The 27,937-nt window shown below is 45.4% G+C and overlaps 1 protein-coding gene across 1 annotated transcript; it reads right to left on the bottom strand.

The window, feature by feature from the left end:
* Positions 1-5,661: 5,661 nt before the first annotated feature.
* LOC148506461 (uncharacterized) lies at positions 5,662-26,094 on the bottom strand. The gene is made up of 5 exons (XM_088446724.1): positions 26,050-26,094; positions 23,193-23,354; positions 22,861-23,052; positions 21,602-21,725; positions 5,662-10,235 (listed from the first exon to the last, which is right to left on the bottom strand). The coding sequence occupies exons 2-5, from the start codon at positions 23,283-23,285 to the stop codon at positions 8,491-8,493; spliced, it is 2,154 nt and encodes a 717-aa protein (XP_088302850.1). The 5' UTR covers positions 23,286-23,354; positions 26,050-26,094; the 3' UTR covers positions 5,662-8,490.
* Between the last annotated feature and the right edge of the window lie 1,843 nt (positions 26,095-27,937).

Here is a 27,937-nt window from a genome sequence, read left to right as displayed (position 1 = left end):
ATTTTACTTACATTTATATGACTATGGGTGGAAAACTCGTACAAGAATTCCAATGAAAGATAATTCACAGGGCCTATGTAAAATGTCACCTATATTGAATATCCAGCCCCGATTTTTTCTTTTATGACTTCATACATGGAAAAGCTCTGATGTTAAAGTGTCTATATATACAGTAGGCTCGGGTGTTCACTCAGACCTATGCCTTTTAAAAAATGTACTAATAGTTTATTCATTCAAAATTTTTTATTTATTTTTTATTTAGCACTCTTTGCAGGTCTTGGATAAGAGAGTGGTCTCTCCAAAACCTGATATTCTTTAATTATGCTTTGCAGTTGGCACACTTAAAGCTCTAGGTGTTGGACCCGGGCTATCATGGCTTATAGTCGACACAGCAGGAATGGAGGAATTTAACGCCATTGCATATGAGGTCCTCTCTGTGCAACAGATATACTTTGGAAGTTCTTTCCAGCCACTTATGGTGGGTACACACTACACGATATGCTCCCTGAGTGATATCGTGTAGTGTTGTCCCCGGCAGGCTGTGCTCAATGTCGTTCATGACATTGAACACAGCCGCTGAACGATATCATTAACGATATCGTTCAGCGTCGGGCTCTCTCCCCCATTCCCTGACATGCAGCAACCTGAGGTCGTCAGGTTGGCCTGCATGTCAGCGCGATGAACGATAATGACGAACGACCCGTGGGAACGCGCGTTGTCGTTATCGTTCATCTTTTTGGGGTTAAAAATGGACGATAAAGTGGACGACTGAACGATAACGATATCGTTCAATCGTCGTCCACTTTATCGCCCAGTGTGTACGCACCATTAGCCAAATGAATTCTAAATTCCACCCTATGGGACATATTCAATTGAGTGCGAGAACAGCAAAAAAACCCCGCACATGCGATGTTTTTCCTTCAGGTGCGTTTTTTTTGCTATTCAATTAGGTTCGTGGTTTATTTTTTGTGCGCGCCGGGAGGTTTTTTTTCACGCACCTCACCATCAAGCTTGATATTTCCTAAAAATATTAATTTTTGGAAAAATCTGTGAGACTTGCTCTGGCACCCCCCCACGCCCCCTTTGGGCCAATTAAGCATTCACTTATTGATATTTTAATGTCCCATGTTGGCCAGGAAAATAGGTTGTCAGCTACAAAAAATGTAGTATGATTATTGCAAACTCCTTGAACTTGTCCTTTGAAAGTGAAGTGAACTCACAGTGATGCGTCTCCTGGCTGCTGGTGCAGTGCTAATATGCAGCCATGTCTAGACTGGCAAAACTATCCAACTCTGCAGATACTTCCCAGAAACGTGTGTGCAATATCCAGCTGGTGCTCACTAGTAGTAATAATGCATTTCTCGCCTCCACAACCTGTCAGCAGCTCCATCAGACTGGGATTTCTCATTTCTTGGGCTTGCACATGTGCAGAATGGCCCTTGTCCAGGCCTCGCCGGTGTTCTAATCGCCGACCACACTGACTTCACCACAGCAATGCGGCCCGCTCCCCCATTGGACACACAGACAATAAAGGTAAACCCATTGTTAGATACACCCATCCTTGAAAAAGGCAGCGATTGGCTGAAATGCGTTGGTGACATGCACATGCCAGACCAGCTTCACAGTATTGCTGACAGACCCAGCAGTGAACCACAAGACTACCTTGTCCACCACACCAGCTGCTGCAGGGAACTCCATGGGTCTGTTTCCTGTTATACTCCAGGACTACCGAGTCACCAGTGAGGACAACCTAAGAGGAGGAGCAGACTCGAGCACCAGGCTGCTGCAGACACCACAGAGGCCTGTTTGGCTCTGCAACTTAATGGTAAGCTTGTATCAGATGCCACTATTATTATTCAATACTACAGACACACAGCAGTCACAATTATAACAGTTGCAGCACTATTAGTGCAAGGGAGATGTACAGTGTCTAACCATACAGAAAGGGGCCCCCTAAAGGAGCTCACTGACATCCCAGGCACCCACATCACTCTGCAAGTTATCACTAAAAGCGTATAGGGTAACGTAGCTAAAGGAGCTAACTTACAACCCAGGCAACATCATTTACCCACCATCATAGGATTGTTCTGTGCGTGAACCACACCTGCCCATTTATTTGACCATGTCTCTGTTGTTATATAGGAGGATTGTGTCTCTGTTGTATGTACAGCAATAAATTTGGATACTTATTGGCACAACAGGACCCTCTCCATCATTTATGCACAAAACTTACTTTTAGGTGCACTAACATCCTGTTGGGCACCTACATACTAGAGAACCACTACATTCTATACCATATACCCCAGACACTACAATATACACAGGTGTAGCATTGGTACTATACCCCCGTATCATTGCTCATACACAAGGCTAGACACCTAATATTATGGAACCACTACACCCTACACCACAGACACTACAATATACACAGGTGTAGCGCTGGTACTACAAGGGTTCCATAGGATCTTACAGGGTACTTAAACAGGAATAGTATTAACTAAACGCGAAACAAGAAACTTATAGTACAAAATAGTAGAACATGGACAAGATTTATAAGCATTGCTGCAGTAGACCCAAATGAGCAGTGAACGGCCAAACCCAAAGGTTTGGTGCTAATGTTGACAGCGAAGAGGAGATGATGATATAGGGAGGGAAGTAAAAGCACATGAGGGAAGAGGGCACTGCTTGTGGGGGCTTAAATGAAGGGGCAGACAGACGACACAGAGGGTCGAGAAAATGAGCAAGGTGCACGGATTGGTGGGTTAGGATGAGAGTTTTTATAAAGTGGGTCTGTAGAGCCTGTTTGACATTTTGTAGATAAGTGAGAGTCTAATAGGAAGAGGATGAGTTTCAGTGGTAGGGACCAGCATGAACAAAATCTTAGAGACGGAAATTAGAAGAAGTAATCAATTAGGGGAGAGGCTGCATTCATTTGTGGAGGGAAGTGTGTGGGTGGGAGTGTGATGGGAGATGAGGTCAGAGATGTAAATAGGAGGATTGGGTGAGGACTTTGTAACTGAGTATGAGGAGTTTGATTTGGGTTCTTCGGAGAAAGGGGACAGGCAGACATAGTGCTTTCGGAGAGGAAGATGAACCAGGTAGCAGCATTAAGGACAGATTGCCGTGGAGCGGGTTGGGAGATAGGGAGGCCAGATAAGGAGTTAGTCCAGTCTAGAGATGATCAGTGAGTGGATGAGGGTCTTAGTTGCCTCCAGTGTGAGAAAGGGTCTGATGCTGGAGATATTTCTGAGATGGAAATGGCAGGACTGCGAGAGGTACTGAATGTAAGGTTTGAAGGAGAGGAATGAGTCAATGATAACTCCAAGACAGCGCACTTACAGGCTAGAAGAGATGGTTGTGCTGTCAATTGATAATGAAAATGACGAAGGTGAAGTTATTAGGGGTGGGTGGGAAGATTATAATCAACTCAATCTTAGAAGTGTCAAATTTAAGAAAGGGCTGGGACATATAGGAGGAAATAGCAGAGACAGCTGCTATTAAGGAGAGTGGGAAAGGTCAGGGGAGGAGAGGTAGATCTGAGTGTCATTAGGTTAGATATGATATTGGAGGCCACAGGAGATGACAAGCTCACCTGAGGATGTATAAAGTAGAAGAGGTCCAAGAACAACATCTACTGGTAGTGGAAGTTGGAGAGAACTGGAGCACTCCCGATACCCACAATATCCAATTTTAAAAAAGTGGTAGCGGGGTTTTCAGCTTTGAAAACGCTGTGTCGCGTTAAAAAAAAAAAAAAGTATTCTTCACTCACCTGCACGGGGGTCTCCGGTGGTCACCCCTCTATCTTTTCACTGAAGAGGTGGCTGCTGGGACTCCCGGGGGTTGCTGGGAGGCTCCAAGGGCTGCTGGGAGCTGTAGTTCTCCCAGCACCCATTCCGGGGGCCACACTTACACTGGGGGTAACACACACATACACCGGGGGTCACTCACAGACTCATACACACTTACAAACACTGACTTACTCACCACTGCTGCAGAAGAGCCGGCTCCCGACGCAGAAGACAGCGCAGCAGAAGGTAAGTAATTATGGACTAATTAAGCCAATTGGAAACTTCTAATAGCTTAATTAGTCCCCAGGGGGGTACCACAGGGGTGCCAGAGTAAGTCCTGGTGACTTGCTCAGGAGATGCGAGAAAAAAATCTCCCAGCACGAAAAAAAAAAAACCTACCTAATTGAATAGCAAAAAACTCGCACCTGCCGGAAAAACTTTGCAGGTGCGATTTTTTTGCTATTCTCGCAACCAATTGAATATGCCCCATGGAAGGCAACAGAGAAAGAATGGTCAGAGCAGTAGGACATCAAGGAGAGGGCAGTATCACACAGACCGAGGAAGTACAGGCTTTGTAGGAGGTGATCCACAGTGTCAAAAGCAGCAGAGAGGTCAAGTAGAATGAGCAGAGAATAGTGACCTTTGGATTTGGCATCAAGAAGGACATTGCTGACTTTAGTGAGAACAGTTTCTGTTGAGTGGAGAGGACGAAAGCCAGACTGAAAAGCATCAAGCAGGGAGTGAGAGGAAAGTATGTCAGTTCGGCTGTTGTAGACAGTCCATTCAAGGAGTTTGCCGTTAACGGGTAGGAGAGAGATTAGTCAGTAGTTATAGAGTGTCAGGATCAAGAGTGGCACACAGGGCCGGATTCAGAAAAGCCTTCAGGGTGCCTGGGGCATTTAAGACAGAGGGGGCCTTCCACTTTTGTCAGCACTGCCTCCTGGCTGTGCTCGCTGTGTATGTGCCTCCCCCCACACCTCAATGAGGCAGCAGCAGCGCAGGTCCAACAGTACTTGCACTACTGCAAGGTTCTTCTTTTTGCCATCCACTGTTTTGGCCATGGGCGTCCTCGGACTCCTCCTTGGTTTCATGGGAATTTTTAGAGTTTGTCCGGTTTGCTATGTTTGTTGATTGTTTTGTGTGTTTTCTCATGTTCACTCTGCAGCAGGGGGATGCAGTTATAAAACAAGCGCACGCCTCTGGGTGGGATTTCATTGAGTCACCTTTTACAATATAGATAAACAATATAAAAAAATAAAAACTATTTTTTACATATCAAATCGGTAACTGGAAACAGAAACAAAAACAAAATAATCTTAAATCATACTTTTAAAACTTTTATTTCATAACATACACAGATCTCTTCGGAACGTCATTAAACAATGTTACACAGTATTGCAATCCAGAGTGTGATGAAAATCTATAGCAAGATAATTAAGAGACGTAGTAATAAAAGAACAGTCCCACAGCAGTAGTCTATAATTATCAAATTAAGTCTCAATAACTCAGTGCTGTATGTAATACATTATGGGGTCACTCAAACTAGGTGCGAGTTTGTTTCATGAAACTCACACATTTAGCACGAATGCTCGCTCCCAAGATAAACTCATTACAATTAGAAATGCCAACTCGCACTAGAGGTGGGGAGGGGTGCATGAAAAAGTTGGGAAACCAACCTAGACCCCCCTGCAAAATGACAATTTCATAAGCAGAGGTTTTTAAATGGTGTCAAATGGCTGATTTGTGCTTTTTAAAAATAAAAATATAAAACACAAACTTTTTTTTGTTCAATCTCAAAAAGAATTAACCGGAGTGCAAAAAAAAAAAATTTTGTTAAAAAAAGCAATTATTTTTCATAACAAAAAAAATACTTTCATTAAATTTGTGGTGCGTATACTATGAAAAAAAATTAATTGGGGATAATTTGAGGCCATTTTTTTTAACACCCTAAAATTACTTCTGTAATTATTAGGCCAATGAAGCTAAATTAAATCTTCTAAATACCTAATTAGTAATTTGGGGGGTTGTTTAAGGAGTTCTGCCTTTTTTTTTAAATAAATATCTACCCTACCATCTCACATCCTCAGGTACAGTAGATTCACAAAAAAACAAACGTGAGTGAATGGCTTGCACAGGCCAACTCCAACCTAATTGGATTGACCCCTATAGATGGATAGGGGCATAACCCACTAACATTTCTAATTTATACAATGATTTTTAAGAGGCATGGGGGAATTAATATACCAACCCCATGTATTAAAAAGGTTCCCAACTAATCTTCCTTTAATACTAGATTCTCCTCCATAAGTAGGCACCTCTATAAGTCACTGGCCCTAGATTAGGAAGATCAGGTGCCTTTTTTTATGCCGACACATAAGAAATCATTTTCCATTGCCGACAGTCTAACTATAATGTGTAAAGATGCCACAGCTCCCAGTCACTGGTGATAGCACATAGAGGTCCTGACTCGGTCACCTGATGTGCCGAAATTCACGCAATTGGCTGATGTTATGCCGCTTGTGTTCTACTCTGAATCAGGTCCAGTAACTACATAATATATAAAGTATACACCAGTAACTAGGTAATATACACAGCGTATACTAGTAACTAAATATATACAGCGTATACCAGTAACTAAATATATACAGTGTTTACCAGTAACTTGATAACGTACAGTATACACCAGTAACTAGATTATACAGTATATACCAACATCTAGATATTATATGCCAGTAAATATAAAGTACACAAAACACCGTCCTCTGCACTCCGGTGACGTGCGGTGAGGTCAATGGCTGTGGAGGCACACATGGAGATGGGTCTGAGTGCTGGAAGCCTATCTCACCCCCTACTCACTTTGGGGCCCATTTATTAATGATCACATTTTGCAATGTGATCAGGGCATGCAGTACCGCCCACGATCGCATTGCAAAATGCGATCATAGCGGCTGAATATATGATCCGGCACATGCAGGGTGACGGGCTCCGAAAGGAGCCCGTTCCTGCGATGTGGCCGGAGGCTGCTGCAGACTGCACATGAGCAGCGCCCATTGCCGGCGGAGGGATCTGGGAGATCCCTCCGCCGGCTGACATGCGGTAGGTCCCCATAGACTACAGCGGCTAACGCTATCTTCAGATGGCATTAGCTGCTGGTTCCAATATCGCGATATTGATACATTTGGCAGCATCGCATCCCCCATAGAAACCCATGGGGGAGGCGGCTGCCAGCGGCAATGGAGGGATCGCAGTGAGTATCAGAGATACCTGCTGCGGTCCCTCCTTCATACATCCGGGGGATACTTAGTATTTGAGGTAAACCCCCGAAACGAATTTACCTCAAATTCCCTTTGATAAATGGGCCCCTTTAACTCCCCCCTCAGTACACTAAGCTTCAGTGTCCATTGATTCTTCTACCTGCTTTACTGTGTCTTCTCCTGCCTCTGGTGACTGAGCGCTGATCGCTAAATACTGCAGTGCCCCTCCTGGTCACATGACACATCCCCCCACTCAGAGGCATACCTATATTAGCTCTTTCTGTGCAGCTTACTACCTGTGGTGTGGCCCCTCCCCCAGCACTGTAAGCAGTGTCTGACTATACAGAAGTGAGGCTGAGCTGTTGCTGCCTCATCTCTTGTCTCCCTGCAGTCACTGGAAGCTCCAAAAAACTGGTGAGTGTTAACTATAAAAATGATTACAATCAACAAAGAAAATGTTTATAAATTATGAAAATCTTTTGTAGTAGTCTAATAATTTTATATCAAATCTCAGGAGTATGACAGGGGAGGCAGAGCCTACCCTGACTGCACGTCCCTGCTGCACTTTATGCTCTGGAGTCCCAGTGTCCCCCCATGTGTGAGTGACAGAAGTAACTATATCATCCTCCTCATTCAGGAGAGAAGTAGAGCGGACATATTTTTATAAACATCAACATACATTTATAATTAATGACATTAGTCTGTGCACCCCCATCCTCCAATTGATATTGCCGATGGTCACCACCTCTATTCCTGCTTTCAACGCGTTTTATACCAAACGGTACTTCATGAAGAATGTTGTTTGTCCAGAATGTGCTTCTTTATATAATGTTATTGTTCCTATTAGAGACCGGAAATGATTATCCGGAAATAACTAAAAAAGGCAGTAAGCTCTTGTTAAAAGTAAAATATAGATATTTCCTTAAAAAAAAAAATGTTATTAAAATTTATTTCACATTGGCGCCACTTACATGTGTGTATAATGCTAATAAATTAAGTTAAAAAATTTTTTGTAAAAAGGCAAAGTATAATCTTGAGTTGTAAGATATGTTCATAAGAAGGTACTGAGCTCGATATCGATGTTGAGACCCAATGGTCTTCAATTTCTTAAGTTGTAAATTCATTTTGTTTTGCATCTTTTGAGGAGAGTAGTATAATCTCCACCTCTCCAATTTGGAATGACTTTTTGTACCGTCATGAATTTAAGTCCTATTGGATTTTTATTATGGACTTCGAGAAAATGTTGCGAGAGCGTCCAATCCTTTTATGATATCATAGATATGTTCCGCTATTCTTGTCTTAACTTTTCTTTTTGTTTGACCGACATATTGCATGCTACAAGGGCACTCTCCAGTATGTAGACTCCTCACGTTTTACTTACTTTCCAAACCACGTTCATGAAGTAATTTTGGTAGGCTAAAATTTTATTTCTGTCTAAAACATTTCCCTCATTCAGGACCTGGAAACACCTTCTCCCCTCTGTGAGTCTTTTGATGTCTAAAAAGACCCGATTTAAATGTAAAAAGTTTCCCACATTCAGAACATGAAAAGGGCTTCTCATCTCTATGACATCTCTGATGTGTATACAGCGCTGCTTTCTGTGCAAAACATTTCCCACACTCAGAGCATGAAAAGGGCTTCTCACCTGTGTGAGTTCTCCGATGTATATCCCGCACGGCTTTCCGTGTAAAACATTTCCCACACTCAGGACATAAAAAGGGCTTCTCACCCGTGTGACTTCTCTGATGTACAGCCAGAGCGGTTTTCTGTAAAAAGTGTTTCCCACACTCAGAACATGAAAAGGACTTCTCACCTGTGTGACTTCTCTGATGTACAGCCAGAGCAGATTCCTGTAGAAAATGTTGCCCGCACTCAGAACATGAAAACGGTTTCCCATCTGTGTGATTTTGCTGATGTACAGCCAGTGCAGATCTCTGTGTAAAATGTTTTCCACATTCAGAACATGAAAAGGGCTTCTCACCTGTGTGACTTCTCTGATGTACAGCCAGATTTGATGTCTGTGCAAAACGTTTCCCACATTCAGAACATGAAAAGGGTTTCTCACCCGTGTGACTTCTCTGATGTACAGCCAAAGCTGATTTCTGTGAAAAACATTTTCCACATTCAGAACAAGAAAAAGGTTCTCCACCTGGGTGCCGTCTCCGATGTATGACCAGACCTGATCTCTGTGCAAAACATTTCCCACATTCTGAACATGAAAAAGGCTTCTCTCCTGTGTGAAGTCTCAGATGGTTAACAAGAGATAATTTGTGTGTAAAACGTTTCCCGCACTCAGTACACAAAAAACTTTTCTCAACTGTGTGCCTTCTTCGATGATTTATAAGAGATGTTCTGTGTGTAAAACATTTCCCGCACTCCGAGCATAAATACGGCTTCTCACCGGTGTGAGTTCTAAGATGACTGACCAGAGAGGATTTTTGTGAAAAACATTTTCCACAGTCAGAACAAGAAAAAGGCCTGGCGTCATTGTGAACTCGTCGATGGTTATGAAGAGTGGATATAGACGTAAAACATTTCCCACACTCAGAACAGGAGTATGGCTTCTCTCCCGTGTGACTTCTCTGATGGGCAAGAAAATTTGATTTCTGTTGAAAACATTTCCCGCACTCAGAACATGAAAATGGCTTCCCGTCTGTGTGATTTTTCTGATGAATTACAAGAGCTGATTTCCATATAAAACATTTCCCACACTTAGAACATGAAAATGGCTTCTCATTTGTGTGATTTTTTTGATGACTAACAAGAGATGATTTCCATATAAAACATTTTCCACATACAGAACATGAAAATGGCTTCTCACCTGTGTGAGTTATTTTATGCCTAATAAGTTCTGCATTCCATGTATAACATTTCCCACACTCAGAACATGAAAATGGCTTCTCACCAGGGTGAGCCGGCTGATCTCGAATCGATTTTTTGGTCTGTGCAATGCATTCCTCTCCTATGGAAACTCTATGAGCTGTGCTATGTGTAACAGTGTCTGAGGTATCAGGAGAACACTCCTCATGCACAGAGGGACCAGATGATGTATCTGCACTGTACAGTACTGGGTGTATATTTGGGGTAATGGGGTTTTCTCCTGGAGAATCTCGTGTGATGTCATTATCTTCTATTTCACACTTTGGAGATAAAATGAGATGTTCCTCTGAGGTATTCCCGTTATTGTGTCCATCTGAAGGGAATACAAAAATCAAACAAGTTTCTACACACAATAAATAATACACAGAATTCAATCTAAATCATCATCCAATTAGTAAAGTGAGGATGTTTCATGGTACAATTTATGAATTCCCAAGCTTTATAAACTATCCTGTATTTATAGCAGTGTATAATGTAATAGCTTGCTCTAGAGTTAACCAGTGATGTCAAACGAAGTTGTGCCTGAAAACAGAGCTAAAATGCGCTTATAAACCATTTTCCTGGTGCCGGTGGCCCTGCTCCCTCATCATGACGGTAAATGTTCAGGGGTGGGGCCGGCACAAAGTCGATTGATGCCCTGCTGCAGCCTCCTTGCAGAAAAGGTGATCAATATCTAAGAGGTGGACTGATATCCAGCAGGGCGTCGATTTTACTGCAGTTTCATAATATGTATATTAATATTTAGTCATGGGCGGTGTGTGGTCTGGCTGCCAAACTAGATGCACAAGGCTCTTGCACTCCCACCGATTGGACAATTTTCATCTGTCTCCATATCAGGTCTCCGGAACCCTGGACCTCAGGGAGGCCATTTTCAAATGCTCCTCATCTGACATAATCGCTCCTGATGCAGAAAAAGGGAGTCCACTGCACTGGAAACTGCATCGCATATAATTTGCAATATACCAACCCCTTCGAAATATAGGATGCTATTTTGATAATACTATTTCGTCTTAGGGTGATGCTATCATGGACGTAACGGTTCCAAATGAGATAAAAAGTAGTCCATAATTGGTGCACTCCAGTATCTTATGTGATTAAAATAGAACCTTTATTAATATGCCAAATAAACGGATATCCTACTATTAAAAATCCTTTAATGTTCATAAGATGTTGATATTATATAATGGTTGAGAAACAAGCTAAATAAAATCAAAAGTATAAATAAGCACAGTTCCTCTTTCCTGCCTGGGGTGTCGCTCTCCGCTCTGGTGCTTCTAGCACACTCAGCCAATGCAATAAATGCGGGGATGCACCAGAGCAGAGAGCAGCCATATTGGTTTAGAAAGTTATTGGTATTTATATATAATCGCTCACGTCCGCGGCGTCGCCCATGATTAAGTCAGTTCTGCCAACCGTTTTTTTTAATTTTAAGTGTTCCAGTTGTATTGATTTGCATATTAGCCCTGGGTTGGGAGTGGCCCATGTGACCAGCAGCGCTATACAGACTGGTGGCAGCACCGCCTTCACCCACCACTCACATCGACATCACTGTGTGCCCTGTGCACAGACTGCTATGTAGCCTATGCTGTTCAAGTGACCGCGGGCCCAAAGCACCTCTTCCCCCCCACCCCTTACCGGCTGCACGCATGGTGTCACACCTATCTCTTGCATTGATGATGTCATTACATTTTGTTTTTATTATTGTTCAGCTTTAACTTGATGGATCGAGATGAAACAAAGTGCAGGTTATTTCTAGGCGTTTCCACTACACAATGACACTGTTCTTATGAAAATCAGTTCAGTAGTTTTTGCGCCAGCTTGGAACAAACAGGCAGACAACATTCTTATAATATTAGTACAGATTACTCGAGTTCCTAGATTGGCTCACAGTTATCAGTGTATAACATCTACTGGAATGAATTAGCAAACCTTATCATGTTGCATAATATTTATTCCAATGCGTTACAGTGTAATATACAATGTTACTAGCGGTAGGTAAGCCAGAACGATCACAGCTGTTCTGTTATGACTGTACAATGATAATTGCTGAAGTTCATAAAAGTTTACAAAGAGCTATAATATGTATGGACACCGGAATCGGTATGATAAGCCGGCTGAAATCCCGACAGTTGAAGCCCGGCTGGTTCAGATTTCCGGCAGCGGTAAGTAAGCACGCTAACCTACACCTACCCCCCTAACCCTCCCTTGGTGGTGCCTAACCCTAATCTTCCCTAACCCTAACCTCCCCCCTAGTGGTGCCTAACCCTAACCCCCTTCCCGTAGCCTAACCCTCCCGGGAGGTGCCTAACCCTAACCCCCCTTCCCGTAGCCTAACCCTCCATGGGGGTGCCTAACCCCCCCTTTCCCTAGCCTAACCCTAACCTCCCCCCCAGTGGTGCCTAAACCTAACCCCCCCTTCCCCGGGGACTTTGCCATTACTTACCCATCTGGACGACTGGAATTGTGGAGCTCCGAGATGCCGGCGTCAGTATCATGTTCACTGTTGGGATATCAGCGCCGGCATTTTGCCAGGTGGCGGGATTCGGGAGTCGGGATATCGACGCCTGCCATTCCGTCCGCCGGCAATGTGACCGCATGCCCGGGTACCATATACCAATTGGATGTGTAGTGATCAATCTAAGAGATATTACGCTAATAACAAAGTATGCAATATACTGAGAAGATATGTATATAATTGTAATCAGATCTTTCCTCTTGGAGCTTTTTCATCTGCGCTTTTATTATGTACCTTTAATTATAAGTGCATATACTTAATAATTTATACCTGGTATATTACACCCATAAGCAGCTGGTTATCCAATTTATAAATAATGCTGCGGTTAGTTTTAATAAGAGACACTGGGGTAGATGTACAAAGCCGTTGATGGAGATAAAGTACCAACCAATCAGCTCCTAACAGCCTGTAAAGTGACAGTTAGGAGCTAATTGGTCGGTACTTTATCCCTCTCCAAGGCTTGGTGAATCTACCCCATGCATATAGCCTTATATTCCTGCTCCATATGCTATATAATATCTTAGGTGCATAGCTAATTCGAACAATGGCCAACCAGCGTGCTTATACATTATAATAATCACAAAAATTCCAGGGTTAGCGTTTGTTTGCTGGCCAACCTCTTTCATGGAATCCATACAACACAAATAGAGAATCTGTTTTCCTGATGGCCTTGGTCCGATTCTCGTAGATCCTGAGCCACATCAAGGGAAGCTTCACCTGCAGACAGGTCTGAAGCCTGAAAGGCTGGGAATACAAGTTCCTCATTAATATGGAAATGGGAAACCACCTTTGGAAGGTAGCCCGCCTTGGTACGGAGGACAGCTCTATTCTAAACACCAAATAGGGAGAGCGACATGACAGAGCTGCCAGGTCAGGCACTCTGCGAGCTGAAGAGATAGCCAGGAGAAAAAGCGTCTTCGCCGTCAGCCATCTAAAGTCCACCTTATCCAAGGGCTCAAAGGGATGCGTTTGCAGTGCCCTGAGAACCAGCGACAAATCCCACGGTGCTACTAGTGGGAAGAATGGAGGTCGCAGTACCCCCTGCATGAATGTTCTAACATCTGGCAGTGTCGCAATCTTCCGCTGAAACCAAACAGTCAAAGCCGAAATTTGGACTCTCAAGGTAGCCAGGCGAAGACCTAAGTCTAATCCAGCCTGGAGAAAACCAAGTACCCTGGCCACCTTGAATATCTTAGGGTCATATTTCCTGTTGTAACACCACAGAAAAAATTACCGCCAAATCCTGTGATAGATGCGACCAGAAGAAGGCTTCCTCGCTCTTTAACATGGTCTGTATCACTGACGGATAAAACCCCCTGGCCTTTAAAATGGAAGACTCAAGAGCCAAGCCGTCAAAGCCAGCCGAGGTAAATCCTGGTAACTTAACAGGACCTGTTGCAGAGGCAGTGGAAATGGACTGTCTATTGATAGACGCTTCAGATCCGTAAACCAATGCCTCCTGGGCCAGGCAGGAGCTATTAGAATCATCCTGCCACCTTCCTGTTTGAATTTCCTGACAACCCTTGCAAGGAGGGAGCTTGGAGGAAACAGGTACTCTAACCTGAAGTTCCATCACACCGCCAGGGCATCCACGAAGGCTGCTGAGGGGTCCCTTGTCCTGGATCCGTACCTGGGGACCTTGTGGTTGTGATGTGACGCCATAAGGTCTACGTCTGGTAACCCCCACCTGTCCACCAGGATTTGAAACACCTCCGGATGAAGAGCCCATTCTCCGGCATGTATGTCCTGGCGGCTCAGGAAGTCCGTTTCCCAGTTGAGCACACCTGGGATAAAAATTGCTGAGATTGCAGGAAGATGGTTCTCTGCCCATAGCAGAATCTTTGCCACCTCCTTCATAGCTGCTGGACTTCGTGTGCCTCCTTGTTGGTTTATGTAGGCCACTGCCGTCGCATTGTCGGACTGAACCTGAACAGGCCTGCCCTGAAGAAGGTCTTGCGCCAGAAGAAGTGCCCTGTGCACTGCCCGAAGATCCAATACATTTATTGGTAGATGGCTTTCGTGGTCTGTCCACCTTCACTGAAAGGTGTGCTGACCCATCACGGCTCCCCATCCTCGTACCCATTCCATTATAGACGACCCTTGTCTAAGCGAGTTGTCTCCATCCACCAAGCCAGGGAGAGCTGAACTTCTGCTGAGACAGAAATCATCTGACGCTTTATCTGATGATGCTGACCGTCCCACTGGGCCAGGATCCACAGCTGTAGGGCCCTGGAGTGGAACTGGGCATAAGCCACCATGTCGAATGTGGCTACCATGGAGCTCAGTATCTGCATAGCAAAGTGGACTGACACTACTTGCTTGCCCGATAGACTGTGCACCAGAGACTGTCGTACCACAATCTTGTCCTCCGGCAGAAAGATCATCTGTCCAGCAGTGCCCCCAGGTGCACCATTCGCTGAGTCGGTGACAGAGAAGACTTCTTCCAGTTGATCACCCACCCGTACTCCTGTAAGCAAACAATAGTCCTTCGTAGATGACATTGCAACATCTCCTGAGACTGGTCCAATATCAGGAGGTCGTCCAGATATGGCAGTATCCTGATTTCCTGTCGCCTGAGACAAGCTGTCATGACTGCCATTATCTTTGTAAACACCCGGGGGGCTGTGGCCAGACCAAAGGGTAGAGCCTGGAATTTAAACTGTTGCTGATCCACTGCAAACCTGAGAAAGGTCTGATGGTATTCTGCAATTGGGACATGCAGATGAGCATCCTGAAGGTCCAGCGAAACCATGAAGTCTCCCAGCTCTATTGCCAGCATGATTGACCGTAGAGTCTCCAAACGAAACTTCGGTACCCTGAGAAATCTGTTGAAAGATTTTAGATTCAGGATAGGCCGGTGCGACCCATTGGGTTTTAGGATCAAAAATTAAATTTGAATAGTAACCCTGTTGCGTCACAGGAACTGGGACTATAACTCCTGAGTTCAGGAGGTCCCCCACAGAATCCCGGTAGGCAGAGACTCTGACTGGGTCTGCAGGAAGATTTGTAACCACAAACCTCTGAGGGGGATGCTTTTGGAATGTTATGGCATAGCCATGAGCAACCAGCTCTCGTACCCAGGCGTCCGTAGTTGTCTGCTGCCAGGTCTGGGAGAACTGTAACAGTCAGCCTCCAACCCTGACATACTCCAGGGGGAGGCCCTCCCCATCAGACAGTAGGCATAACGTCTGGCTTGGAACCCAGGCGCTTGATCAAGACTTCCTGGGTGGTCCTCTATGAGACTGACCTTGTCTGGCCGAGGACTGTTACTTTGTCTTATTTTGTGGCTGAAAGGACTGGGATGACAAGTGTCTTCTAGAAGTCGATGTAGATGATAATTCCACAGACTTCGGTGTAGCCAACAAAGTCATAATGTCATCTAATCCTGGTCAAAACAGCACCTTGCCTGCGAAAGGTAAAGATTCTAGAGCCTTTTTAGACCCCGGATCTGCCTTAACCACAGGGTTCTTCGGGGCTGCCACAGAGTTAATCGAGACCCTAGACGCCATGATGCCTGCGTCAATACCTGCTTCCCCCAAGTATACAGCCGCCTCCTGTATCTGGTCCAGAAGGAACTTCTGCTCTCTTGTTGGGTCGACTATAATCTCCGCCAGAGACTTTGACCAATCTTCTATAGCCTTTGCCACCCAAGCTACAGCTGTAGCTGGTCTGGTGATATCCCCAGATAAATAAAACATTGATTTAAGATAACTATCAAGTTTCTTATCCGTACTCTCCTTTAAGGAAGATGCTGCCGGGATAGGCAACGTAGCGGTCCTAATTAATCTAGTGATATGAGCGTCTACTGTTGGGGAAACCTCCCATTTATTACACGCTCCTGACGCAAATGGGTACCGAGAAGTTACTTTTCAAGTGGGCATAAAATGCTTGCTAGGAATTTCCCATGCCTCTGACATGAAATTCGTCAACTGTCCTAAGTGCAGGAAATAGTCCTTAGCCACCGCCTGACATCTAAAGACCACCTCCTTAGATGTCGGTGCGACCTCCTCCTCCTGAATATTGAGGACAGACCTCACCGCTCTTACCAAAGAGGGAACATCGACCAATGATTGATGGTCTTCTTTTACAGAGACTGATTCAGAAGTCTGAGAATCCTCGTCTGACGAGAAATTTGAGTCAGACTCTTGAGGTAACACATGGCGAGCGCTTTTATGCCCCCGCTTCCTTACTACCACCGGTCTTACCACCTGCGGTGAGGCTGAAGACGGTAGTATAATCTGGCTAGGGTGAGCAGCCACATCAACCCAACAAGGATTCATGGGGTCAAACACATAGGATGTACGAAATAGGTAGGAAATAGAGTACGCTATATGCCAAACCCAAGGGAAAGGTATATAGAGAGACCGACCAAACCTCTGAGACCAACTGCTACAGCCGTGGACAGACGTTGGCGTCTGGGGGGAGGAGCGGCCGGGGAGCGCCTTATCTCCCATAAGCTGCGATTTTGATGGCCGAGTACGCTGCACTACAAGGTAATAAGACATTGACTACTGTGCTCTTACCACCCGTCCCAGGCAACAGACGATACCGTCCTGGCCGCCTTCGTGAGGAATCGCAGAACGTCTCAACACCAGAGGCTAGGGACTGCTTTGCGCATGATTACCCGAGAGGAATCCTTACCTGACATCTCCGTTACCCGACCGCAGTCCCGGACCTCAGCATCTTTAGGCCGCCAACTAAGCCACGCTGAGGCCTGCGGAGAACCTCAGGGCTTAAAGCGATACTGGTGTTTCAGCGTCGGCGGAGGTAGATGGAGCCGCAGTAAAGCGTCATTACCAGCGCTGGTACTTCTAAACTCTGAAATTTCAGAACTTTAGATAAAACAAAAGAAAAAAGCCTGGGACTGCCTAGCAATCCCGCTTTTATAACAAGTGCATCTTGCTGCGCACCAAACAAAAAAACTGAATGCTTGTGGCTGGGGTATATAGGGAGGAGGACCAGTGCATGCTGGGAGCTCCAAAGCTTTGCTGTTTGGTGCAATGGACACTGTCCAACTATATATACCAAGGTAATTCCTGTGGATCCTATTGAACCTGAAGAAGAAACTGGTGAGGAGGTCCTCGAAGGAATGAGAGGGCGTATCCTTGAGAGACCACTTCCATCCTTGGTGGTGTGACACCAGCACTAGGCGAATTGAAGAAGTCGGCCTCCCACCCTGGGATCCCCCAGAGGGAGGCCCGTCCCGTCAGGCTGAGGGTTTATCCTCGGACTTAGAAGCAGGACGTCTTGTACTCCAGGCCTGTTTCTTGGGCTTGGCAGCCTTCTTGGAAGCTGACTGCTTTGGGAAGGCCTGTCCTTTGGGCTTGCCTTGGGGAGGAAAGAACCGAAAGGAAGAGGTATGAGGTTTTGCAGAAGATGATGCTGAAGGCAGAAACGCAGATTTAGATGCTGCCAACGTATCAACAATCTTGTCCAGGTCAGGGTCAAACAAAATTTCTCCATTGTATGGTAAGGCTACCAGGCCCTTCTCAGAATCAGCATCCACCCTCCAAGAGCGCAGCCACAGGGTACGGCGAGCAGACACAGCTGCAACCGAGACTCTGGATGTTAGGACACTGACACCCAGGGCAGCCTCTCCAATATATGTAGCCGCATCTCGAATGTTACCAACTAATGACACTTGATCCCCCAAAGCATCAGAGGGAAAGGAGTCCTCTAGGGAATCAGCCTACCTCTCTATATCCCTGGCCACCCATGAAATAACCATGGACTGGCGGGCCTCAGCCCCTGAAAGAGAGTATATTGATTTCAGGCAAAGTTCCACCTTCCTATCAGTAGGATCCTTCAAGGAAGAAATGGAAGGCATAAGTAATGTAGAACTTTTAATTAAGCGTGTAACATGGAAATCCACCGCAGGGGATGATTGCCATTTAGTACATGGAGCCTCAGGGAATGGGTAACATGAAGCCAAGTGTCTTTGAGGCTGATACCTCTTACCAGGCGATTGCCAGGCTGCACCAGAGCAGAGAGCGACACCCCGGTCAAGATAGAGGAACTGCACAGGTTGCGACAGGTGCAGGTTGCTAGAAGGAAGACTACAAGCAAGTAGAGAAATTAAAGCACCAACTACAAAACAGGCTGATTTCAAGGTGAATGGCAAAAGATATGAACTTTACCAACCGACTACAAACCACGCAACTAATGCGGTATATCTAATTGGATGTAGTTATCTCATTTATAGCGGAAGAACTAGTAGAGCGTTGAAAACCCGTTTGAGTGAACACCTTAGAAACATTAAGAAAGGGTTGACCAACATTCCGTATCCCATTATTTTATGACCAACATTCCGTATCCAATTATTTTAAAGAGAAACATAAATATTCGACAAAACAGATCATTAATTACAGCAATACCGACTACACGGAACAACTGGAGAAATAGGATCGAAGAAGCCAATCTTGCCAAAGCTGAAATGCGTTGGGTTTATAAATTGAAACCTTTGGCGCCTCAAGGTCTTAACCAAGATTTTGAATTCAAATAAGATTAATATTTCATTTTAGCGTCCCCAATATTATAAATATGGAGATTCTATAGGGGTTTATCCACGTGTATTATTATTATGATCGATTCAATTAGTTATTATGCTATATTATTGATACCTACATTTATTTTGATATTATCAATATATTTACCTATGTATATGACATGTCTATAAAAATAGAGATGTGGATTGGAGCTAGATTGTGTGTTTGCAGTGTTCTTAATGTTGTTTATTGATGTCAGAGTCTATTAATCTATATAAAGGGAATCGTACACTCAAAACGCGTTGGAGGCTGACAGGAGTGACCCGTTGTTATTGGTGGGAGAGGATCTGGAGCCTCCATCTACATTTGATTGACACAACTTCCTAGTTGTATTCCAAAAATGTGCTCCAAAGATAAAATGTTGTCCCATGTAATTTCCCTAGGGTCGGATAACTACGAACAGTTTTGGAGGCCATTTCAAGTTTACGTTCCATCGACCGGAAAGTGACGTCACATACCTCCGGAAATTGGTGGGGTGTAGAATATACAATTATTATGGCCTGTACTATGTCTATGTATGTGTAAACTGATTCTTACACAACTCACAATGGAGAGAAATGTATAAGTTATGCCCCAGGATAAGGGATATAAGGGTCAATTCCATAACCAGACGCAGAGGTCCAGGACTTCTGGTTTAGAAATTATGTTTAGATAAAAGTTTTTTCATATGTAGTTTTTAATCACCTTTGACTCTGGAAGTGAAGAGTCTCCATGCTATTTAAGGTTACTGTGGGAACTTCTCGTCACACTGCCCTGACAAAAAACATAGTCTCAAAACGCATTGGGGGCTGATGACAGGAGTGACCTGCTGATTTTATTGGTGGCACCTTACCCAGACCTTTTTTTTTTACACTGGAAGCTGTGGGAGAGGTTCCGGAGCCTCCATCTACATTTGATTGACACACCACTGTGAATCAAATATCTGGTAAAGCCTCTATTGCAGAGGTTCCCAAACCCGGTCCTCAAGGCTCCCCAACAGTTCAGGTTTTGGAGATATCCATGGTTGAGCACAGGTGATTTGATTATTACCTCAGTCAATTTGATTTAACCACCTGTGCTCAACCACGAATATCTCTAAAACCAGAAATGTTGCGGAGCCTTGAGGACCGCGTTTGGGAACCTCTGCTCTATTGTGTATGTAGTTATTCAACCATTTTCTGCGGTTCTTTCATTATACACCTGCATTTATTGTCCATATACTACGGCAGAGAAGTGATATAGATAGATAAGGCTGAGCCTTGAGGTCTCCGACTTGCAAAGGAAGCAGCGAGAAGATGGATTTAGAGAAACAAACACTGAGGATCTGATGTGATAACGAGGATGAGAACCAGCATAGTGCTGAGCCCTGAAGACCCAGGGGCTGTATGAGGATAGAGTGCTCCACAGTGTCACATGCAACAGAGAGAGCCAAGGATTAGAGGTGTGTAATGACCTTTGGATTTAGCAGTGATCATATCATTGATCACCTTGGTCTGCTAAGATTATGTCTAGACCTGCCCCAAAAAGGACAGCCCCGAAATGGGCAACGGCTCTAAACGCTTTTTAGATTCCTTGACTGCCACCCAACCTTTAAGCCAAAGAGTGCAAAATGGACAATGCCAGCCAAGAGCTGCATCCATGAGATGAGCACATCACCCATATAGGCCATAGTATGATCCACTAGAGAAAGCAGATCCAATCGCGAAGACTGGCCCACGAAGGGAAACCTCTGCAATAACAGAAATAGACTTGACAGCCCCATCACACCCGGGATCTGAACCATTCTTAAAGGATGCAGACTCAGGAATGGTGCTAGATCTGGCAAGCCTGGCAATGAGGACTTCTCGTATAAATTATCAAGAATAAAAGCAATGTGCCCTGGCACCTACAACTGTCTATCTGGCATCTGCCATGCCCCCAGTATCACAAAAATTAAAAATCAGGCTTAAAAATAAAGCATAAAGGACAAATAAAATTCTCACTTAAAACGGCAACGCGTTTCACCGCACCTGGCCACTTCCTCAGGCAGTGTTGTATTTCTCTTTTCAAATCTATTCCCATTGGCTTAAATTGGGAAACCCACTTCTTAGGTAGCAGAGATTGGGCACCAGATGGCGCCACCGTTACATTCTTTTTACATATTAATCAAGCACCCTCACATCTTACCAGGGGCATTTAAGAAGTTAGGGGCAGGTGTGTAAAGCCCTATAGCCCTATTTCATAACCCAGTGGGGGGCACAAGGGTGACTGCAACAGGGGGGTATGATCAGTATGTCCCCTACCAGCTGTCTGCAAATCCAGTCCTGGCGTATGTGGAGATAACTGGGGTGACAGCTGCAGCATGGTGGGCAGGGCTAAGAGATGCTCTAATGGATGGCACTTCTAATATACTCTCTCTCTCATCATGCAGATGGTGGGTGTAGGGTGAGCAGCATGGACCGTATCCATTGCATACCCTGCACCACTGTTACATCAATGGTTCTGACAGCTCCACATCAGATGACATCCCCCATAAGATGCATAATGTTATATGTAATTACACAGGTATTTGTAGCATGGCTTAGGTAAAGTCAGGTTCATCCTGTCATTACTATGTATTAGCTGCTCCCCCCATTACAATAAATGACAGTCTCCTCTTACCCAGTGATGTGAGGGGCAGGTGATTCTCCATCATCATGTCCTTGTACAGACCCCTGTGTCCTTCTATATACTCCCACTCCTCCATGGAGAAATAGACAGTGACGTCCTCACACCTTATAGGAACCTGACACACACAATGATACAGTCATCACCCAGACACATCCCCTGGTGTTACTGTATAATGCCCCATTCCCAGCAGTCACCTCTCCAGTCATCACCCAGACACATCCCCTGGTGTTACTGTATAATGTCCCATTCCCAGCAGTCACCTCTCCAGTCATCACCCAGACACATCCCCTGGTGTTACTGTATAATGTCCCATTCCCAGCAGTCACCTCTCCAGTCATCACCCAGACACATCCCCTGGTGTTACTGTATAATGTCCCATTCCCAGCAGTCACCTCTCCAGTCATCACCCAGACACATCCCCTGGTTTAACTGTATAATGTCCCATTCCCAGCAGTCACCTCTCCAGTCATCACCCAGACACATCCCCTGGTGTTACTGTATAATGTCCCATTCCCAGCAGTCACCTCTCCAGTCATCACCCAGACACATCCCCTGGTTTTACTGTATAATGTCCCATTCCCAGCAGTCACCTCTCCAGTCATCACCCAGACACATCCCCTGGTGTTACTGTATATTATCCCATTCCCAGCAGTCACCTCTCCAGTCATCACCCAGACACATCCCCTGGTGTTACTGTATAATGTCCCATTCCCAGCAGTCACCTCTCCAGTCATCACCCAGACACATCCCCTGGTGTTACTGTATAATGTCCCATTCCCAGCAGTCACCTCTCCAGTCATCACCCAGACACATCCCCTGGTGTTACTGTATAATGTCCCATTCCCAGCAGTCACCTCTCCAGTCATCACCCAGACACATCCCCTGGTGTTACTGTATAATGTCCCATTCCCAGCAGTCACCTCTCCAGTCATCACCCAGACACATCCCCTGGTGTTACTGTATAATGTCCCATTCCCAGCAGTCACCTCTCCAGTCATCACCCAGACACATCCCCTGGTGTTACTGTATAATGTCCCATTCCCAGCAGTCACCTCTCCAGTCATCACCCAGACACATCCCCTGGTGTTACTGTATAATGTCCCATTCCCAGCAGTCACCTCTCCAGTCATCACCCAGACACATCCCCTGGTGTTACTGTATAATGTCCCATTCCCAGCAGTCACCTCTCCAGTCATCACCCAGACACATCCCCTGGTGTTACTGTATAATGTCCCATTCCCAGCAGTCACCTCTCCAGTCAGCAGCTGAATGATCTTGTTGGTGAGTTCCAGGATCTTCTGGTCATTGTGTCTCTCATGTATCAGTAAGTGAGGTGGAGGCACCGTGATGGGGCTCTGGGTCCTGCTCAGTTCTCCTGACACACGGAGACGGCTGCTGGGTGTCACACACTCTCCAGATGTCTTCTTCACTACTGTGCATTCCTGATGATTGGGGGGATACATTAATGTAAAATTATGAATAGATTGTGACTTTCCTAAAATTACCCATCTCCCCAGTCAGGTCCCTGTGTTAGTAATAGAGATAAGAGTGATGTCCATGTGACACTCCCAGACTCCCTCACCTCCCCAGTCAGGTGGTAGATAATCTCCAGAGTGATATGCAATATCCTCTCAGTCATGTGACTCCTGTCCTTGTCCATCCTCGGTGTATCCATGACTTATACAGGACGGGTGCCACCGTCACGTGACCTCTAGTACAGACTCTCTGGTTCCTCACAGCTCAGCTAATTAGGAATAAAGATAAGTATAATAAACATCAAGGAGTACACATGTAACAGACACATTTACATACAAGTCTGTTTTGTGGGTGGATCTCTTGATTCTTTGCGTGTCACATGTGACTAAGCCATTCACAGTCATGTACATCTCAGACTCATCACATGTAGCTGAATAGGCGTCCGCATGTAGGCTGAGCAGTCTGAGGCATGTAGGTTTAACTGCGGACAAGAGCTGTGCGTGCCGGGGGCTTAGTCGGAGTCACCATTGAGCCTTCCTTTCAGCCTCCAGCCATAGAGCCCTGGTCAGTGATCTCAGAGCTTCCTCTGACCGGCCAGTGACTACCACACAATGGCGACTGCTGACCAGTGCTCCTCTGGTAGCGGGGAAGCTGATTTACTGCGAATATCTCCATATGAGATCTGTACCAAACACTTGGAATTGGAGATTTATAGCCCAACATTTTCTGGCAGCCATTTTATTTCACTCCAGAAGCTGAGAGAAAGTGTCGTTGCGCATAGTTACATGAAGTGTAAATGGTTCCTGTCTGCTTACTGTCCATGCATTGGGGGCAGTATGGAGACACTGCAAATACCATCACACGCACGCAGCGCTGGGACCCTCTGTATCACTCACACAGGGGTCTCTCTGCTGGGGTATGTGTGGTATTACAGGTATACAGTTAGAGGTATAGCTGTCCCTGTGTCTATGAGCTTACACTCTACAAAGGAGACATAAGGAGAGCGGGACAGGGCGACAGTCACTGAGGAGAGGAGATAACACACTAGCTGTTGTGGCCGGTGTTACAGGGTTATTGTTGGCCCTGTCCCTCTCTCTTATCCCGTGTCTCTCCCTAGCCCTCCTTCCACCGCCAATCTGTTATCGTCTCGCTCTCCCTGTCTCTCTCTCTTATCCCGTGTCTCTCCCTAGCCCTCCTTCCACCGCCAATCTGTTATCGTCTCGGTCTCCCTGTCTCTCTCTCTTATCCCGTGTCTCTCCCTAGCCCTCCTTCCACCGCCAATCTGTTATCGTCTCGCTCTCCCTGTCTCTCTCTCTTATCCCGTGTCTCTCCCTAGCCCTCCTTCCACCGCCAATCTGTTATCATCTCGCTCTCCCTGTCTCTTTCTCTTATCCCGTGTCTCTCTCGTTACCACTCATTCGCTGTCTCTCCCTAGCCCTCCTTCCACCGCCAATCTGTTATCGTCTCGCTCTCCCTGTCTCTCTCTTCCCCTTTTCCCGTGTCTCACCCCCTCCACCCACTTCCCTGTCTCTGACTCTTTCCCCCTATTCTCTATAGCCCCCTTGTGTCACTGTATACCCGCTTTGCGCTTTCTACTTTTTATATTTTTATTTTTCCTCATTCTCCCTCTTTTTTCTCTGCCCACTTCTGTTCTCTCTCGGTCACAGTGTAAATGGTGGCTGAGGACTTCACTTGCCGCGGTGATGTGTCCAGACAGAGGCGGGCAAATAGTTGGGTAACTTAGTGGGAAGGCGGGTGAGTGGGCTGGCCAAGCTGGCTCATGGTGCTGGTGGTGGCAGCAGCAGCAGCATGGTGTTATTGGTGGCAGTGGGAGCTATGATCAGGGGGCGGGTGGGGGGACATACGGGCACCACTGTCTGGGCTCTCACTGAGTATATCAGAGACAGATGCTTATTATGATTATATTGTAGATTTGTAGGATAAAAATACCCACAGATCAGGAACATATCACTAACTTTTTTTAACTCAGGCACCCAATCAGAGATGACATTAGAACAGGAAACTTATCAGTTATCAGACAATACAGCACACACATTGTACACACTGGGCCTGATTCAGAGCCGGACGCTATTTGCGGACGGTCGTTCTGAAAAAGGGGCCGGATATTTAAATTAAGCACTCGCTCTTTGCGGTCTGTTGACGCCTCTATGTCTGAACGAGCGAACAAAACATGCGCTCGCTATTTTGAAAAAAATGCCCCCTGGCTGCTCGCATCATACGTCATCTCCGCTATTTATTAGATTAAACGAGTACATCGAACGGCGTCTGAACTGCTCGCTATTTTTGTGGTAGCATTTTCCTACCGCAATCATGCGAGCAGTTCTGGCTAAAAGACAACCAAGTGACGTGGTCGATGACGCTGCTATATTAATTATGCACACCCTTAAAACGCCCGTTTTGACCGTTTGGCACGCCTGCGCTCGGATCTCCACTCCCCGTTTTCAAGCACCTTCCCCTGTTACCACCCACATACGCCTCATTCTGTCACTCAAATTAGCAGGCACTCGCTATTTTGCGAGCACACGATTTCTGACCGCACAGACTGGTTCGCACATGCGTATTACGACCCATACGCATGCGCAGATGTGCGAACATCGCTCGGAGCGAACGAGCAGCCGCTTACGAGCGGCTCTGAATCAAGCCCACTGATCGCTAGACAGGTCACACGTACCACACGCTGGTCACTATACACAGGTCACACGTACCACACGCTGGTCACTATACACAGATCACACGTACCACATAGTGATCACTATACACAGGTCACACATAACACACAGTGATCACTATACACAGGTCACACATAACACACAGTGATCACTATACACAGGTCACACAACACTACACTTTATAATAATAAAATAAATCCAGGTGCTGGTGGTCTGGGTGATGGGATCTTTCTCTCTCAGGGGATGTGTATAGTTCTCTTTGAGCTAATGTACCTGGACTTGTCAGGGTTGTAGCCTCTTTCCAGAAGTGTTTGCTGCTGCTACATCCGGCACTCTCAATCAACCACTAGAGGTAGCATATGTTTATCAAAACCTATTAAAATCTCGGACATTTTCCTGAAGATCAACTCCCAATGTAAATACATGAGCGGACTCACACAAAATGGCGCCGGCACAGGAGACATCAATAACTGCAAATAAATTTTATTCGGCAGCCTGATAATAGGCAGATCGAAGGCTAACACCCTGTGTTACCCGTGTGTAACAGCAATATTGTCTGCAGTTAGCTATTGGTGTGGTCATTATAGTGTATAGTGTGCCACCTCACCTCTCATCATATATGTTTTCTATGGTAATTCTCCTATTATACAGAGCAAACCCCACCACAGTACAGTACATCTCATGTATTATGTCATGCAGAGCTCAGTATCTAGGAGGAATATATAAGGTATTATGGTGTAATACTCCTATTATTATATACAGACCAAACCCCACCACAGTACAGTACATCCCATGTATTATGTCACGCAGAGCTCAGTATCAAGGAGGAGTATATAAGGTATTATGGGGTACTGCTCCTATTATTATATACAGACCAAATCCCACCACAGTACAGTACATCTCATGTATTATGTCATGCAGAGCTCAGTATCTGGGAGGAATATATAAGGTATTATGGTGTAATACTCCTATTATTATATACAGACCAAACCCCACCACAGTACAGTACATCTCATGTATTATTTCATGCAGAGCTCAGTATCTGGGAGGAATATATAAGGTACTATGGGGTAATGCTCCTATTATTATATACAGGCCAAACCCCACCACAGTACAGTATATCTCATGTATTATGTCATGCAGTGCTCAGTATCTAGGAGGAATATATAAGGTACTATGGTGTAATACTCCTATTATATACAGACCAAACCCCACCACAGTACAGTACATCCCATGTATTATGTCATGCAGTGCTCAGTATCTAGGAGGAATATATAAGGCATACTTGCCTACTCTCCCGAAAATCGGGTGCCGCTCCCGACACCCCGCAAGACTAGGTAAGTCCCCCGGAATAGATGCCGGTTCCCCGCTAACCCCCGCGCCAGCTGCAAAAGTGGGCGGTGCAGGGGTGTGATGACACGATTCAGCGCGAACCGCGTCATCGTAGCCCCGCCCCCTGTCTTATAATGCCAGTAATATTGGCATTACAAAGCGGGGGGCGGGGCCACTATGATGCGATCGCGTCGGCACGCCCCCGCTCCGCCTCTTTGACCCGCCCCCATCCTCCCTGCTGGACGGACCTGCCAGCTCCCTCCCGGATTCCCCTGCCGAGATGTCGGCAAGTATGATATAAGGTACTATGGTGTAATGCTCCTACCTATTATTATATACAGACTTTACCCCACCACATGTACAGTATATCTCATGTATTATGTCATGCAGTGCTCAGTATCTAGGAGGAATATATAAGGTATTATGGTGTAATGCTCCTATTATTATATACAGACCAAACCCCACCACAGTACAGTACATCCCATGTATTATGTCATGCAGTGCTCAGTATCTAGGAATAATATATACGGTACTATGGGGTAATGCTCCTATTATTATATACAGACCAAACCCCACCACAGTACAGTACATCTCATTTATTATGTCAAGTAGAGCTCAGTATCTAGGAGGAATATATAAGGTATTATGGTGTAATGATCCTATTATTATATACAGACCAAACCCCACCACAGTACAGTACATCTCATGTATTATGTCATGCAGTGCTCAGTATCTGGGAGGAATATATAAGGTATTATGGGGTAATGGTACTATTATTACATACAGACCTAACCCCACCACAGTACATCTCATGTATTATGTCATGCAG

This window comes from Taudactylus pleione, unplaced genomic scaffold (genome assembly GCF_031769625.1).
Source record: "Taudactylus pleione unplaced genomic scaffold, aTauple2 ptg000403l, whole genome shotgun sequence".
Classification (NCBI taxonomy): Eukaryota; Metazoa; Chordata; class Amphibia; order Anura; family Myobatrachidae; genus Taudactylus; species Taudactylus pleione.
Note: the sequence above shows the minus strand (reverse complement) of the source record. Positions and strands in the feature narration are given on the sequence as shown.

Bases quoted from the DNA above. Each gene is read 5' to 3' on its own strand.
- LOC148506461 (XM_088446724.1), bottom strand. From the start codon at position 23,285: ATGGATACACCGAGGATGGACAAGGACAGGAGTCACATGACTGAGAGG. The intron at 23,053-23,192 runs GTGAGGGAGTCT...CCCAATCATCAG, and splicing joins TCTACCACCTGACTGGGGAG to GAATGCACAGTAGTGAAGAA. The intron at 21,726-22,860 runs GTGACTGCTGGG...TGTGTGTGTCAG, and splicing joins TTCAGCTGCTGACTGGAGAG to GTTCCTATAAGGTGTGAGGA.